The sequence below is a fragment of the Pongo pygmaeus genome, chromosome 20, assembly GCF_028885625.2.
Source record: "Pongo pygmaeus isolate AG05252 chromosome 20, NHGRI_mPonPyg2-v2.0_pri, whole genome shotgun sequence".
Lineage (NCBI taxonomy): Eukaryota > Metazoa > Chordata > Mammalia > Primates > Hominidae > Pongo > Pongo pygmaeus.
Window position 1 is genome coordinate 730,312 of NC_072393.2, and position 14,865 is coordinate 745,176.

Genomic DNA, 14,865 nt, shown 5'->3' on the forward strand with positions numbered 1-14,865 from the left:
GCCCCTAAAGAGGGGTCAAGGGGCAGGTAGATGTCCACCAATAAGGAAACACTGGGCCGGGCGCGGTGGCTCACGCCTGTAATCCCAGCACTTTGGGAGGCCGAGCGGGGAGGATCACTTGAGCTCAGGAGTTCGAGGCCAGCCTGGGCAGGACAGCGAGACCCTGGCTCTACAAAACTAAATAAATAAGGAAGCAGTGAATTCCAATCTATTCATCGCCAACTAGCCATGTTGCTGGGTGCGCGCTCTCACTTTTAGGTGCAATGTGTCATTTAGGCCTGTGACGTTGGAACTTTATTATTTGAACATTTAAAAATAAATGAATCCAAGAGGTTGAGTCACTGGTCCAAAAATGCCCAGGAGGAAAAGGCCAAGTCAGGTACCCCGGCTCTAGAGCTACTAACTGATCGCCGGAGACCCTGGGCCTTGGAAGAAGTCGCCTCCCCAGATCTCTAAGCAGGCCGCGCGACCCTCGAGTCTCAGGTAAGCGGGAAATCCCATTTCACAAGGAAGCCCCGCCCCCCCCCCTCCGCTCCGAGGCACGGGCGCATGCGCGGGTCGGCCACCAGCTGGGGCCGCGGGGCCGCCGCTCTGGCCCGCATGGGGCAGTCGTCCGCGTCTCGCTGATGATGACGCACGTCCGGAGCGGTGGGGAAAGCAAGATGGCGGCGCCCATGGAGGTGGCCGTGTGTACGGACTCGGCGGCCCCGATGTGGAGCTGCATCGTGTGGGAACTTCACTCGGGCGCCAACCTGCTCACCTACCGCGGCGGCCAGGCGGGACCCCGCGGCCTGGCGCTGCTCAATGGCGAGTATCTGCTGGCGGCGCAGCTGGGCAAGAACTACATCAGCGCCTGGGAGCTGCAGCGGAAGGTGCGGCGGTGCGGGCTCGCTGCTGGGCTCGGCTGCGGAGGTCACGGGGCGCCCGAGGCTGAAGTCGGGGGATGGGTTGGTGGGGGCCGCGTGCACCCTGAGTCGGAATTGGCATGGGGCTGGGAGGAGGTCTCCGTTCGGGCGCTCTGCGCATGCGCGGGTCTGGGGTGCTTTGGGGAGATACGTGCGACCTTTTAGGCCGCTCTGCGCACGCGAGGGGCTCAGGCCTGGGCTGCGGTGGGGGCAGTGGGGGCAGTGGGGGAAATGGAGACGCTCCCGGGGGTCCCTTGGGGCAATTGCGCATGCACGAGTTCTTGGAGCGCGAAATTTGATTAAAAGGGGCGTATGAGCTCTGTGAATGTTGTGGTTCTGGAGGAAAAGGGAGAAGGACCAAGGTCTGTGGGAGTCTCCCATGAAGGGGTGGCGCTGGAAACTTATACGTTTATCTCTCCAATAAAGCAACAGATACTCACCGTCGTCCACAGTTTCCCCTCTACCCCCAAGCCCAAAATGCAGCCAGTCCCTGAAGCTACTCGCTTCCCCCGTGTGCCCGCTGAGATCTCTTGGGACTGGCTCTGTGCTCCGGCATTGCCTGATGGAGTCCACGCACAGCTCATAAATTTCTTCCATTTTATTTTATTTTTGAGACAGGGTCTCACTCTGTTGCCCAGGCTGGAGTGCAGTGGTGCGATCTCGGCTCACTGCAGCCTCCGCCTCCAGGGTTCAAGCGATTCTCGGGCCTCAGCCTCCTGAGTAGCTGCGACTACAGGCCCGCACCACCCACCACACCCAGCTCACTTTTGTATTTTTTGTAGAGGCAGGGTTTCACCATGTTGGCCAGGCTGGTCTCGAACTCCGGACCTCAAGTGATCCGTCCACCTCAGCCTCCCAAAGTGCTGGGATTACAGCCGTGAGCCACCACGCCTGGCTGAGTTTTCCCATTTTAGAGAGGAGGAAGCTGAGGCTTGGGGTCTTAGGTTGGACATTATGGATAGAAGGATTGGGGCACAACCCTACTGGGCTCCTGGGCCCCAGTGTCCTTCTAGATCCTCTTTGTTCTGTTCCTGTGCTCCTCCCACCCAGGGCCCCTCTGACCCTCAGAGGACGCACCAACCTCCTCACATCTACCACCTTCAGCCTCGAAGCCTCTTGCAGGGGCGAACACTTCCTCACTGGACCATGCATTTGCTCAAACCAGAGGAAGCACCAACCTCCTCACGTCTACCACCTCCAGCCTCGAAGCGTCTTGCAGGGGCGAACACTTCCTCGCTGAACCATGCATTTGCTCAAACCACCCTGCTCCCGACTCCTCTTCCTGGTGCTCTGACTTAGCCATTGCCCAGGTGTCCCCTCCCCTCTCCCTCCACTGCTGTAGGAGCTCCCGTGTCCTGCACGGGGCTCACGAAGCTGATTGTGCATCCTTAGGACCAGCTCCAGCAGAAGATCATGTGCCCCGGGCCTGTCACCTGTCTGACCACGTCACCCAACGGTCTCTACGTCCTGGCAGGAGTTGCAGAAAGCATCCACCTGTGGGAGGTAAGAGGAGCAAAGCATGAGGGTTTCCCACAGGACATCTCAGCCCATCTGAGCCTCGCCTGCAGGGCACCAGGGAACGACCATGCGGCCTGAGGCCCTGGGATGGGTGACTGCTCAGGGGTTATAGCCTAAGCTTTACCCTGCTGCCTCCTTTCTCCAGGTCCCCTTAAGACTTGTGAATCCCAAAGCGGCCCTAATCCTGCCTTGAGTGCTTGGATAGAGTCCAGTGCAGCCCAGTCCCCAGCACTCACACACCGCAGCATCTTCCAGGGCTAGCGGGCATCTCTTCCACGCAGGGGGCAGTACCTGGCACTTGTGACTTGAAAGTTATAAAGGGTGGCTGGGTGCAGTGGCTCATGCCAGTAATCAATGCAACCTCCGCCTCCCAGGTTCAAGCAATCCTCCTGCCTCAGTCTCCTGAGTAGCTGGGATTCCAGGCACCCACCACCACACCTGGCTAATTTGTTTGTATTTAGTAGAGACGGGGCTTCACAATGTTGGTCAAGCTGGTCTCGAACTCCTGACCTCAGGTGATCCACCTTCCTCGGCCCCCCAAAGTACTGGGATTACAGGCGTGAGCCACCGCGCCCGGCCAATGCCTCCTTTTTCTTACCGCTGGAGCAACCAGGTGACAGCAACTCCTAGACACGCTCACAGCCTGGATGCTACCATGCTCTCGCTGTGAGACAGAGTGAACTGTTCAGGCTTTGCATTTAGGTCAGCTTCTCAGCTCTGCCCTGGATGATGTGTGAGTGACTGGGTGCAGAGATGTGCCAGGAACACTTCATTCACAAAGTCAGGCCTCTTGTTTGGCGCATATCGTAGCTGCGGCGTTAGATCATTGGCTGTGTTGTTACAAATGGTCCATTATATTTCGGGGGAGACCTGCCCTCAACCCCACATAGAGCAGGGCAGACAGTACAAGATTTGGGGCCAGAAGACCCAAAGGTAACCATGTTTCTGCCCTTCCTGGCCTTGTTCTTGCCTCCCCCGGTGGGCTGCTCAGAGAACTGAGAGGGCTGGGTGGGCATGGCATTCTCGGAGAGAGAAAAAGGCCACCGGGGATGGGCATGGCGGCTCATGCCTTGAATCCCAGCACTTTGGGAGGCTGAGGCGGGCAGATCACTTGAGGCCAGGAGTTCAAGACTAGCCTGGGTAACATGGTGAAAACCCATGTCTGCAAAAAATACAAAAATTAGCTGGGCATGGTGGCATACACCTATAATCCCAGCTTTTTGGGAGGCTGAGGCATGAGAATCACTTGAATCCGAGAGGCGCAGGTTGCAGCGAGATGAGATCGTACCACTGCACTCCAGCCTGGGTGACAGAGCAAGACCTTGTCTCCAAAAAAAGTGGGGGGGGGCGGGACAGGGAGCACAGGAATGACAGGAGGCATCATTATCTCACCCTCTAGGACACGTGTGTATGTATTTAATTTTTAAACTTATTTTTGAGATGGGGTCTCACTACATTGCCGTAGCTGCTCTTGAACTCCTGGGCTCAAGCGATCCTCCCAGGTAGCTGGGATTATAGGCATGTGCCACCATGCCTGGGATCCCAAGGCTTTTAAATCTGAGTCCATGATTTTGAAACTAGGATGCTGTTGCTGAGAGGGAAACTGAGGCAGGGAAGCAGTAGCTCGCGAGTCACCCCTAACAATAGACCTCCTAGCCCTGGTTGCTGTCAGTCTGGCGCAGAGGGGCATGTGGGTAAGAATTAAATGTGTCATCACCCCATGGGGGATGTCTTAGGCGGGACCCCTTCCTATTCTTGGCTTGGGACAGTGTGCTGGGTGGCACCCACTGCCAGACCCCTGCTCCCCAGCCTCCTCCAGTTTTTGTTTGTTTGTTTGTTTTTTGAAATGAAGTCTCGCTCTGTTGCCCGGGCTGGAGTGCAATGGCTCGATCTCAGATCACTGCAAACTCGGGCTCCCAGGTTCAAGCGATTCTCCTGCCTCAGCCTCCCGAGTAGCTGGGATTAGAGGCGCCCGCCACCATGCCTGGCTAATTTTTGTATTTTTATTAGAGACGGAGTTTTGCCATGTTGGCCAGGCTGGTTTCGAACTCCTGGCCTCAGGTGATCCGCCCTCCTCAGCCTCCCAAAGTGTTGGGATGACAGGCGTGAGCCCCTGCAGCTGGCCCCCCTGGAGAGTTTCTGACTGGCGTGAGCTGTGACCACAAGGGGGTGCCCCACATAGCCGGAGCTCAGGCCGGGACTACCTCCACTGTACCCCGCTGCCACGGTTGAAATCCTCCTCCTGTTCTCTGTGTGGGTGACGGGTGTGTGAGCGGTGAGTCAGGAGTGGGCTGGAAACCTGACAGCCGGGGCTGTGGGGCGGGAGCTGGTCCGCCCCTCCCACGCCACAGGGACAGGGACCTCCCAGGAGGCACTGATGTTCTGATGCTGCCCGGTCTGTCCCGTCCCTGGGCAGTGGTGGTCACCAGAGCCACCCTCTGTGGTTTGGGGCTGACCTGGACCTTGCTTCATCTCGTGCCATTTAACCCTCCCCAGCCACCCTGGGTTTTGCATTCAAGGAAAGCAAGGCCCAGAGAGGGCATGGCCTGTCAGATCTGGGCCTAGCAGGCTCTGCCTGTCCCAACAAAGCACGATGCACAGGGACTTTCGACAACAGAAACTCGGCCCCCATCCTGGAGGCCAGACGTCCTAACTCATGGTGTCTGCAGGGCCACGGTGCCCCTGGAGGCCCTGGGAGGAGTCTTCGCACCTCTCCGGTGGTGGCCGGCGCCCGTTGGCGCCCTTGGCCTGTGGGTGACTCTCCCCTGCCTCTGCTGCCACCGGTGCCGCGTGGAGCCCCTGCGTGTTTGCACTTCTCTCAGCTTACAACAACCGGGACACACTGGATGGAGGCCCCTGCTCCAGAACCACCTCATCTTAACTTATTATATGTGCAGAGACACTGCGTCTAAATGAGGCCATTCACAGGTCCCAGGTCGGGACTTTAACATGCTTTTGGGGGGAAACACGATTCAACCCACAACCCCCACCAGAGCATCTCAGCCCTCGAACCCACAACCCCCACCAGAGCATCTCAGCCCTCGAACCCACAACCCCCACCAGAGCATCTCAGCCCTCGAACCCACAACCCCCACCAGAGCATCTCAGCCCTCGAACCCACAACCCCCACCAGAGCATCTCAGCCCTCGAACCCACAACCCCCACCAGAGCATCTCAGCCCTCGAACCCACAACCCCCACCAGAGCATCTCAGCCCTCGAACCCACAACCCCCACCAGAGCATCTCAGCCCTCGAACCCACAACCCCCACCAGAGCATCTCAGCCCTCGAACCCACAACCCCCACCAGAGCATCTCAGCCCTTGAACCCACAACCCCCACCAGAGCATCTCAGCCCTCGAACCCACAGCCCCCACCAGAGCATCTCAGCCCTCGCCAGGTGTCCTGGAAGGGGCTCCCTGTCCTCTTCCTCAGACAGAGCTGCCTGGCTTCCTGCCGGAGCTCAATCTGCCCCCACCTCCGGTCAGGCCACCACAGCCTACCCAGAAGCGACTTCCTGCTGAATGGTGGGAGCCGCCTGCAGGTCCTGAGTGCAGCCGTTCCTACAGGGCCCACGCAGGAAGCCTATGTCTTCCCTGGGGTCAGGCTCACGGGGGACCGGCACCTCCCTGAGGCAGCAGGAAGGGCAGGAAACTTGCCCCCTTCCTGGACCATCACGCAGGTGGGGACGAGGCAGGAACAGGTGCCCACCCAGCCCAGGCAGGGGCGCGATGAGGCCCTGCTGTGCCTGCTGGCCCCTGCCCTGGCAGGGTCGCCCCACAGTCCTGGGGCAGGGCAGGCAGGGGGCGACAGTGTGGCCATGGCCATGCAGTGGTGGGCTCCTGGGGCTGCAGCCCCACTTTCTTCCCCTGACCTGGATACCCTCTGCCCCTCACAGGTCTCCACTGGGAACCTTCTGGTCATCCTGAGTCGACACTACCAGGATGTCTCCTGCCTTCAGTTCACAGGGGACAGCAGCCACTTCATCTCGGGGGGCAAGGACTGCCTAGTGCTGGCTTGGAGCCTCTGCAGGTAGCGCCGTGCGCACCCAGGCGTGCACCTGGACCTGCACCCGGGCTCAGGCGGGGAGAGGAGGTGCCAAGGCCCCTGGCGGGAAGGGGCTTCTCTCTTGGGGGCTGGAGTGCAGAGGACGGAGTGATCATCGCAGGGGTCCTGGCTGCCCATGTTAGGGTCTGGTTTGTTCTGGGGGCCGTGGGGGCCCAGCCTTGAGTTTACTCGGTGAGGCGGGCCAGGCTGCTGAGTGGAGGCAGGTGTGTGCGTGAGGTGGGTGCTGGAGGCGTGGACTGCCCTGTTCCCTCCCCTCCCCGCCTGCTGAGCACCTGCCCCACCCCGCTCAGCGTGCTGCAGGCCGACCCCTCCAGGATCCCGGCGCCCCGGCACGTCTGGTCTCACCACACGCTCCCCATCACGGACCTGCACTGTGGCTTTGGGGGCCCCCTGGCCCGGGTGGCCACCTCCTCACTGGACCAGACGGTGAAGGTACGCCGCCCCCACCCCACCACGCTCCATGAGCGGAGCCCAGCAGTCGCAGGTCTTCAGCCAGGAATGCAGGAATCGCCTCCTCCCCCTCCCTGCTGTCAGGACTGCAGATGACTTTTAATACCCTGCTGCTCTGAGCCCAAGGACGTCCAGGGAGGTCTGCCAGCCTGGAAATTCCCACTCATTCACCGTTTCTGGCCCGGCTCCCTGGCCAAGTCTGGGAATCGGAGGTCATCGCTATGCTTGAGTCGTGGCCGGTGGTCCTGGGAGGGAGAACCAGGGGTCATCAGCCGGAGACCAAGCTCCATTTCAGCACAGGCCGTGTCCCCTGGCCCCCAAGACCCACATGGTGACGGCTTTCACCCAAAGTCCCAGGCCCTAGGGCCAGAGGACAGCTGACGCCTGACCTCCCTGGTGCCCCTATTCCCACGGGGTCCTAGGGTTCCCCCCCGCGCCGGGCCGAGCCCCACGTCCTTTGCCCGCCCGCAGCTATGGGAGGTCTCCTCGGGGGAGCTGCTCCTCTCCGTCCTCTTTGACGTGTCCATCATGGCGGTGACCATGGACCTGGCTGAGCACCACATGTTCTGCGGGGGCAGTGAGGGCTCCATCTTCCAGGTCGACCTCTTCACCTGGGTGAGTGCCGCGGTCTGTGGGCTGCACCCTGTCCTGGGGCTGAGGGCATCAGGCCTGCGGCTCACACCCGTCTCGGCTTTCGCAGCCCGGACAGAGGGAGAGGAGCTTCCAGCCAGAGCAGGACGCCGGGAAGGTCTTCAAAGGGCACAGGTGGGGACGTGGGAACGGGGCGGGGGCTCCCGGGCACGTCCTGTCTGGCCCCTGACCCCTGTTTGTCTGTCCAGGAACCAGGTGACCTGCCTGTCGGTGTCCACTGACGGCAGCGTGCTGCTCTCAGGCTCCCACGACGAGACCGTGCGCCTCTGGGACGTGCAGAGCAAGCAGTGCATCCGAACGGTGGCCCTCAAAGGTGGGCGAGCCTCTGCTCAGCCAGCGGCCAGCGCGCAGGGGGGCGGGGAGGCAAGGCGCGGGGATCCAAGGGAAAAAGCCAGCAGGAGCTCGGGACTTGGTTGGGGGCGGGGCCTGGCTTGCTGTGGGGCGGGGCCTGGCTTGCTGTGGGGCGGGGCCTGGCTGGGATGGGGCGGGGACTGGCTGGGGGCGGAGACTGCCCTGGATGTTGCGAAACCTACTTTCTATGGGGCGGGGCCTGGCTGGGATGGGGCGGGGACTGGCTTGCTGTGGGGCGAGGCCTGGCTGGGATCGGGTGGGGACTGGCTGGGGGCGGAGACTGTCCTGGATGTTGCGAAACCTGCTTGCTGTGGGGCGGGGCCTGGCTGGGCTGGGGCGGGGCCTGGCTGGGCTGGGGCGGGGCCTGGCTGGGATGGGGCGGGGACTGGCTGGGATGGGGCGGGGCCTGGCTGGGATGGGGCGGGGCCTGGCTGGGATGGGGCGGGGCCTGGCTGGGATGGGGTGGGGACTGGCTGGGGGCGGAGACTGCCCTGGATGGGGCGGAACCTGGCTTGCTGTGGGGTGGGGCCTGGCTGGGATGGGGCGGGGCCTGACCTCTGCGCCCCCCAGGCCCAGTCACCAACGCCACCATCCTGCTGGCGCCCGTCAGCATGCTGAGCTCAGACTTCAGGCCCAGCCTGCCGCTGCCCCACTTCAACAAGCACCTGCTGGGCGCTGAGCATGGGGATGAGCCGCGCCACGGGGGCCTCACCCTGCGCCTGGGCCTCCACCAGCAGGTATGGCCCCCAGCAGGGAACCCCCACTGCCCTTTTGTCTCGGAAGACCCCGCGGGCCCTGGGCTCCTTCGCTCCCTTGGTCCTGGCGCCCATGCGGCGGTTCCCCCCAAGCCCGGCACTGGAGGGCACATCCTGTGAGTGGGATGGTGATGCTTGGTAGGGCCTCTGCCCACTCTCAGTATGGACCCAGAGGCTCTGAGAAGTTAACCACCCCTCTTCCCCCGGCCAGCAGGGCCGAGCTGTGCGCCCCACACGCCAGCCTTCCTGCCGCTGGAGATCTGACGGTCAGTTAGGTCTTTCTGCAAAGGGCCAATGCCCCATATTTCGGGCTGTGAGAGCCAAAAGGTTCATGTCTGGGCTGCCGAAGGTGCAGGAGCAGCCGTGGGGGCAGGGAGCGGGTGGGGACCTGGTGGCTGCAGATGGCTCCCACGTGGGCTGGGGGCAGCCTCTCGGCCTGGGCACAGTCACGCCCTCACTGCCTGCAGCTCAGCACTGACCCCCCGCTCTGTGCAGGTACTAGGGTGGGCTCCCATAGCTTCTGAGAGTAGAGTGACTTCCAGAACACATCCCACCCCAGCCCCAGGACCCTCACAGAAGCCAGTGTGGTTGGCTGGGCTGGGCTGGGCTGGGGTAGGGGCTGGGGGGTCCTTGGGCCTGGGGAGCTTCCCAGCGTGTTTCCGCCCCACTCCTGGACCTTCAGTGAGCTGCCTGCGTCCTTGGTGTCTCACGTCACTGTGTGTGTCCCTCACTGGGCTCTGGCGCTTGGCACTTCTCCCCACGCGCCGTCTTCTTACCTGAGTACAGATTGATTTTTTTATCTGGAGGGTGCCCGACAGCCCGACTGCCTGACAGGCCCTGCACCAGGAGATGCCGTTATCTCCCTTGTCCGCGCTTCCTGATGGAGTGACGCTCTGTCTTCCCACATCTACCAGTGGGCTCGGGGCGGGCAGGCAAGGGACCCCCACCGTCTGGGCATCTGCAGGCCCCTCAGACCGCAAGGAGGCCAGGAGCACAGTCTGGACTGACTGCTAACAGTGTGGGCGCAAGGAGGGGCGAGCCTTTTTGTTCAGAAAGTGCCAGAACCTTCAGAGTGAAAACAGGCCTCCAGCGGCACAGAGCCAGCTCCATGCTAGGGCGCGTGCCCGGCCACTGCCTCCCAGGGCAGCGGCGGCTCCCACGATTCCTGCCCAGCCAAGCGTCCTCCCCAGAACCCCACCCAGCTGGCCACGGTGGGATTCCGGAGGGGGCCAGGCCACGCCCTCCGGTAGTGCCGCCACCTTTCCCAGCCGCCCCACCTAGCTCCCTTCCTCCCTCAATGGCTGCCAGTCCTCTGTGACCCTTGTTCCAATTCAGCTGACACCGGAGTGTCGGCCTGTCCCACAGACAGGCGCTGCTGAGGCCCAAGGCGCTTCGTCCAGGAGGCGGGTTTCAGACCTCTGATCCCCCAGCAACGTCTCTCCATGTAACTGGTCCGTCTGCACGGGGCAGGGGCCTCGCTGCGCCGGCCGGGCTCTACCCATAGCTGGAGGTGCTCACTGTCCGTGAGGCCCTTGCCCGGCCCTTTGTCCCAGAGCCTTCCCTGGGCTTGCGGGTCCTTCCAGGTCTGGCCCAGGCCCCCTGTCTGTGGTGTGGCCGTCTGCACCCCCATCCCCAGCCACATCCTTGGGCGCAGTCGTGGAGGATCTGAGGCGCTGGGTGATGACTGCATAGCCAGGGCCAGGGTTGTCATCTGCAGGCTCGAGGGAGGTGAACGCCCCTGTCTCAGTCTCTCCTTTTGTCTGTGGGTGTCACGGTGGCCCCTCCCTGGCTGAGTGGCTGCCCACGCTAGCGGGGGTGGGATGGGCAAAGCGTGTGCTTTGTGACAGGATGCGCCCCGAGGTCACATGGCTCCCTGTGTTACAGGGCTCGGAGTCCAGCTACCTGGACCGCACGGAGCAGCTGCAGGCGGTCCTGTGCAGCACCATGGAGAAGGTGGGCGGGGCCTCGGGAGGGGCGGGGCCTGAGGCTGGGGTCAGTCCTGGCCAGTGGGGGTGAGTGGCTCCCCTCCAGCACACCTCAGGGCACTTCTGCCCTCTGACCCCCACTTCTCCCGCAGAGCGTGCTCGGCGGCCAGGACCAGCTGCGCGTCCGTGTGACGGAGCTGGAGGACGAGGTGCGCAACCTGCGCAAGATCAATCGGGACCTGTTCGACTTCTCCACGCGCTTCATCACGCGGCCGGCCAAGTGAGGCCCGGAGACCCCGACCCGAGGCGCCCAGGCCTGAGCCCCGCACCTCCCAGCGACCAGAGCCCGCAGGCGTGGCCCCCACCAGCCCAGCCTGGACTCTCAGTTCTGTGTCGTGTTCGGGGTTTTCCTTTGTGACTGGGCCGTCTTGGTGTCTCGTGGCACACGTTACATTGGTGCTAGTCTGTTTTTAACAAAAGAGGATGAAAAGCTCGTCCTCTCCAGCCTCCTTGTGTCCGGGTGTGGCCTGGTGCTGGGTGCAACACAGCTCCACTCTGCTGCTCGGCCAGCTCAGACCCCAGGCCCACTCGGCACCCTCCGTCCGGAGGTGGAGTCCTTAACCAAGCTAGGCCTCGCAGGGGCAGCTTTAAGATGGAGCCCCGAGCACCTGCAGTTCTGACTCTGCTCTATTGCCCGAGGGTCTTTGCATGGCCACCCCCTCCCGAGAAGGCACTGGGCTGGGGTGGTGGGGTTGAGAAAGGAACCAGGAAGCCAGGCCCCTCCGGTCTGCTGTGCAGGGGATCTGAGTGGAGACGGCCCTGTGGGGTCCCGGAGGAAGGTGGCTTGGTGTAGAGAGATGGGCCTGGGGACATTTGGGGGTGGACCCAGCCGCCGAGGTTGAGGGGTTTCCCCGGGTGTAGGACCTAGCTCTCAGGGAGGGTTTCAGGGGTCCCTGGTCCCTGTGGAAACCCAGGGCTCAGGACCAGGCAGGAGGAGGGAGCTGGTGGGGGTGGGGCCTTGGAGCACAGGCTCCTCCCAGTGCGTCCTTCCGGTGCCTTGGGGCCCCTGCTGGCTTCCCCAGGGCCCAGCCAGAGCCACCCAAGGGTGAACCCTGGGTGGTTCTCTGGGCAGAAGGTGCCCCGGCCTCCCCAGGCAGAGGTGGCCACTGCAGGCTGGGACCATCAGATGGGTCAGGGACAGGTCTGGGGGTGGTGTCCCGATCTGAGCCAGTCCCCAGAGGGAGTTGCCCCCTCCACACCACGGGCCGTGCTTGTGGGTATCAAGGGCTTGAGGGAGGCCAGGCCCCGCTGCCCTGGGGACGCTGCCAGCCAGCACCTGGATCCCAGCCTAGAAGCCCAGAACCTTCCAGAAAGCTACCCCCGACTGACAGTCCTGCCTAACCATCCAGAAAATCCGTGTGATTTAGCGGGCGTGGTAATGACCGCAGCCTCGAGCCAGCCGCCAGCGCTGAGTTCATGCTTTTAGGCTAATTTGTGTCCTTGTCCCCTCTATGGGGCTCTGAGTCCTCTCGGCTGGCAGCCTGGCCACACTGCGTCAGGGCAGCTGGGCCCTCACCTGGCACTGACATCCACCTTGGCTGCTCAGAGCCCTGAGAGCCCCTCGAGGGTCCCTTCCCCCTGGGCACACAGCCTGCTTGTTCCTGTCCCATCATGAACCACTCACCCTGCTGACCTGCAAGGCTGGGTCCTGCCTGCGGGGAGCAGGCAGGTTTGGGGTGAGGCAGCTGGGGGTCCTTTGGGGTTGGCTGATCTCCCTGGGTCTGTACCTACTGTTCCCCTGGGGCCATTCCCACGACCCTGCTCCCCCTCACCACCTCCCAAAGCTCCCTCCCAGCACCAATCAGGACCCCCAGCCACCAACTCGGGGTATCAGCACAACCCTGTGGCTGGTGCCAGGGCTGGGGTTAGGGTGTGCACAGCGTAGAGGGATGGCTGCCCGGGGCCCCCAGGGGCCAGACTCAGCTCCAGCCGCTGCAAGAGCCCAAGGTGAGCCAGGCACGAACATACAGGTCACTGCGCAGCTGCCTGCACCACGCGGCCGTCCGGGGCTGAGGTCGGCTGCCCTCTCCGCAGGCTGCAGAGCAGGGTTAGAGTTCACCGTGGGGCAGGGCCCGAAAATCGCCCGGTGGCCTTAGACAGGCGACACCTGGCCGGGTCGGACTGGATGGTCTTGTCGCCAGAAAGGGGCATCCCCTGGCGGGTCGGCCAGGAGCCTCCGGGAGCTGGGCGGGGGCGGCAGGAGCTCATGCCTCAGTCCCTGCGTTTCCCTCCATGTGCCTCTGCACGCTGGGTCCTTGGACGCAAGCCCCCTCGGTGCCTCTCCACGCCCCCTCCCGCACCGTCATCACACTCTCGGCCCAGAGTTCCCAGACGTGCTCAGGCACCGCGGCTCCACCCTGCGTCGTAATTGTCCGTCTGAGTGTGATGGAAACAGTGGTGACGCCATCGTTCAGACCCCCCGCCCCCGGAGGCCCCACAGATTCTCAGAGGGACGGCGCGGGGACTGGGGAGGCCAAGCCTTGACGAGCGGGGATGCCGGTGTGCACAGGTGACCTGGCGGCTGGCGGGGCTTGACTCTGCAGACCACAGCGAGGTGCCCTTGCGCGCCGCCGGGACAGCTGCCAGCAAAGCTGAGAGCAGAAAACATCGTGGGCGAGGAGGTGGAGAAGTCACAGCCTTCCCATGCCCTGGTGCGGACATAAAATGGGGCATCCACTGTGAAAATAGTCTGGCAGGTTTTTTGTTTGTTTGTTTTTGAGATGGAGTCTCACTCTTTCCCCCCAGGCTGGAGTGCAATGGCCCAGTCTCCTTTCACTGCAACTTCCGCCTCCCGGGTTCATGCCATTCTCCTGCCTCAGCCTCCCAAGTAGCTGGGATTACAGGCGCCCGCCACCACGTCAGGCTAACTTTTGTATTTTTAGTAGAGACGGGGTTTCACCATGTTGGCCAGGCTGGTCTCGAGCTCCTGACCTCAGGTGATCCACCCGCCTCAGCCTCCCAAAGTGCTGGGATTACAGGCATGAGCCACCGCGCCTGGCCATTCTGTCAGGTTCTTAAAAAATTAAACAGCATTAAGGTTGGACCCAGCGAGTCCACTTCTGGGCATATACCCAAGAGAATGAGGAGCGGGGTTTTGAAATGATCCACACACCAAGCTCACAACAGCTCCATCCCCACAGCCAAAAAGTGGGGGAAGGCCAGGTGCCGTGGCTCATGCCTGTCATCCCAGCACTATTGGAGGCCAAAGCCGGTAGACCACCTGAGGTCAGGAGACCAGCCCGGCCAACATGGTGAAACCCCGTCTCTACTAAAGATACAAAAATTAGCCAGGTGTTGTGGCATGTGCCTGTAATCCCAGCTACTTGGGAGGCTAAGGCAGAATTGCTTGAACCTGGGAGGTGGAGGTTGCCATGAGCTGAGATTGCCCCCCTGCACTCCAGCCTGGGTGACAGAGCAAGACTGCGTCTCAAAAAAAAAAAAAAAAAAAAGTTGGGGAAACCAGGTGTCCATCAGCGGTTGGATGGGTCAGCACAACATGGGTCCTCTGTACCGTGGAATATTATTCAGCCTTGAAAAGGAATGAGAGGGCCCAGTGCAGTGGCTTACCCAGTAGTCCAGCACTGTGGGAGCTGAGGCAGGATAATCGCTTGAGCACAGGAGTTTAAGACCAGGCTGGGCAACATCTCTACAAAACCCCATCTCTACAAAAAATATAAATCTTAGCCAGGTGTGGTGTGCGCCTGTGGTCTCGGCTACTTGGGAAATCAAGGCAGGAGGATCGCTTGAGCCCAGGAGGTTGAGGCTGCAGTGAGCTATGATCTCGCTACTGCACTCCAGCCTGGGCAACAGAGCAAGATGCAGTCTCAAAAATAAAAAAATAAAATAAAATAAGTGAAGCTCAGACACAGGCCAGAGCATGGATGCACCTTGAGGACGTCACGCTCAGTGAGAGACGCCAGACACAAAAGGACACGTCCTGTCTGATTCCACTCCTAGGAGGTCCCTAGAGTCATCAGATTCACAAAGACAGAAAGTAGGATAGGAGGCGTCAGGGCTGGGGAGGGGATGGGGAGTGAGTTTTCCCTGGGGACAGAGTTTCAGTTTGGGAAGATGAGAAAGTTCTGGACAGGAGGGTGGTGAGGGCTACATAGCAATGAGTGTGCTTAATGTGGCTGAGCTGTGCACCTAGAAACGGTTAGGATGGCAAATTTCATGTTATGACT

The 14,865-nt window shown here is 61.8% G+C and overlaps 1 protein-coding gene across 1 annotated transcript; it reads left to right on the plus strand.

The window, feature by feature from the left end:
* The first annotated feature begins 258 nt into the window (after positions 1-258).
* On the plus strand, positions 259-11,114 carry WDR18 (WD repeat domain 18). Its single transcript, XM_054473612.1, has 10 exons — positions 259-872; positions 2,298-2,408; positions 6,320-6,453; positions 6,780-6,921; positions 7,411-7,554; positions 7,640-7,704; positions 7,779-7,903; positions 8,512-8,678; positions 10,581-10,649; positions 10,774-11,114. The coding sequence occupies exons 1-10, from the start codon at positions 627-629 to the stop codon at positions 10,903-10,905; spliced, it is 1,335 nt and encodes a 444-aa protein (XP_054329587.1). The 5' UTR covers positions 259-626; the 3' UTR covers positions 10,906-11,114.
* The last annotated feature ends 3,751 nt before the right edge of the window (positions 11,115-14,865 follow it).

Bases quoted from the DNA above. Each gene is read 5' to 3' on its own strand.
- WDR18 (XM_054473612.1), top strand. From the start codon at position 627: ATGATGACGCACGTCCGGAGCGGTGGGGAAAGCAAGATGGCGGCGCCC. The intron at 2,409-6,319 runs GTAAGAGGAGCA...TGCCCCTCACAG, and splicing joins AAAGCATCCACCTGTGGGAG to GTCTCCACTGGGAACCTTCT. The intron at 7,904-8,511 runs GTGGGCGAGCCT...TGCGCCCCCCAG, and splicing joins CCGAACGGTGGCCCTCAAAG to GCCCAGTCACCAACGCCACC.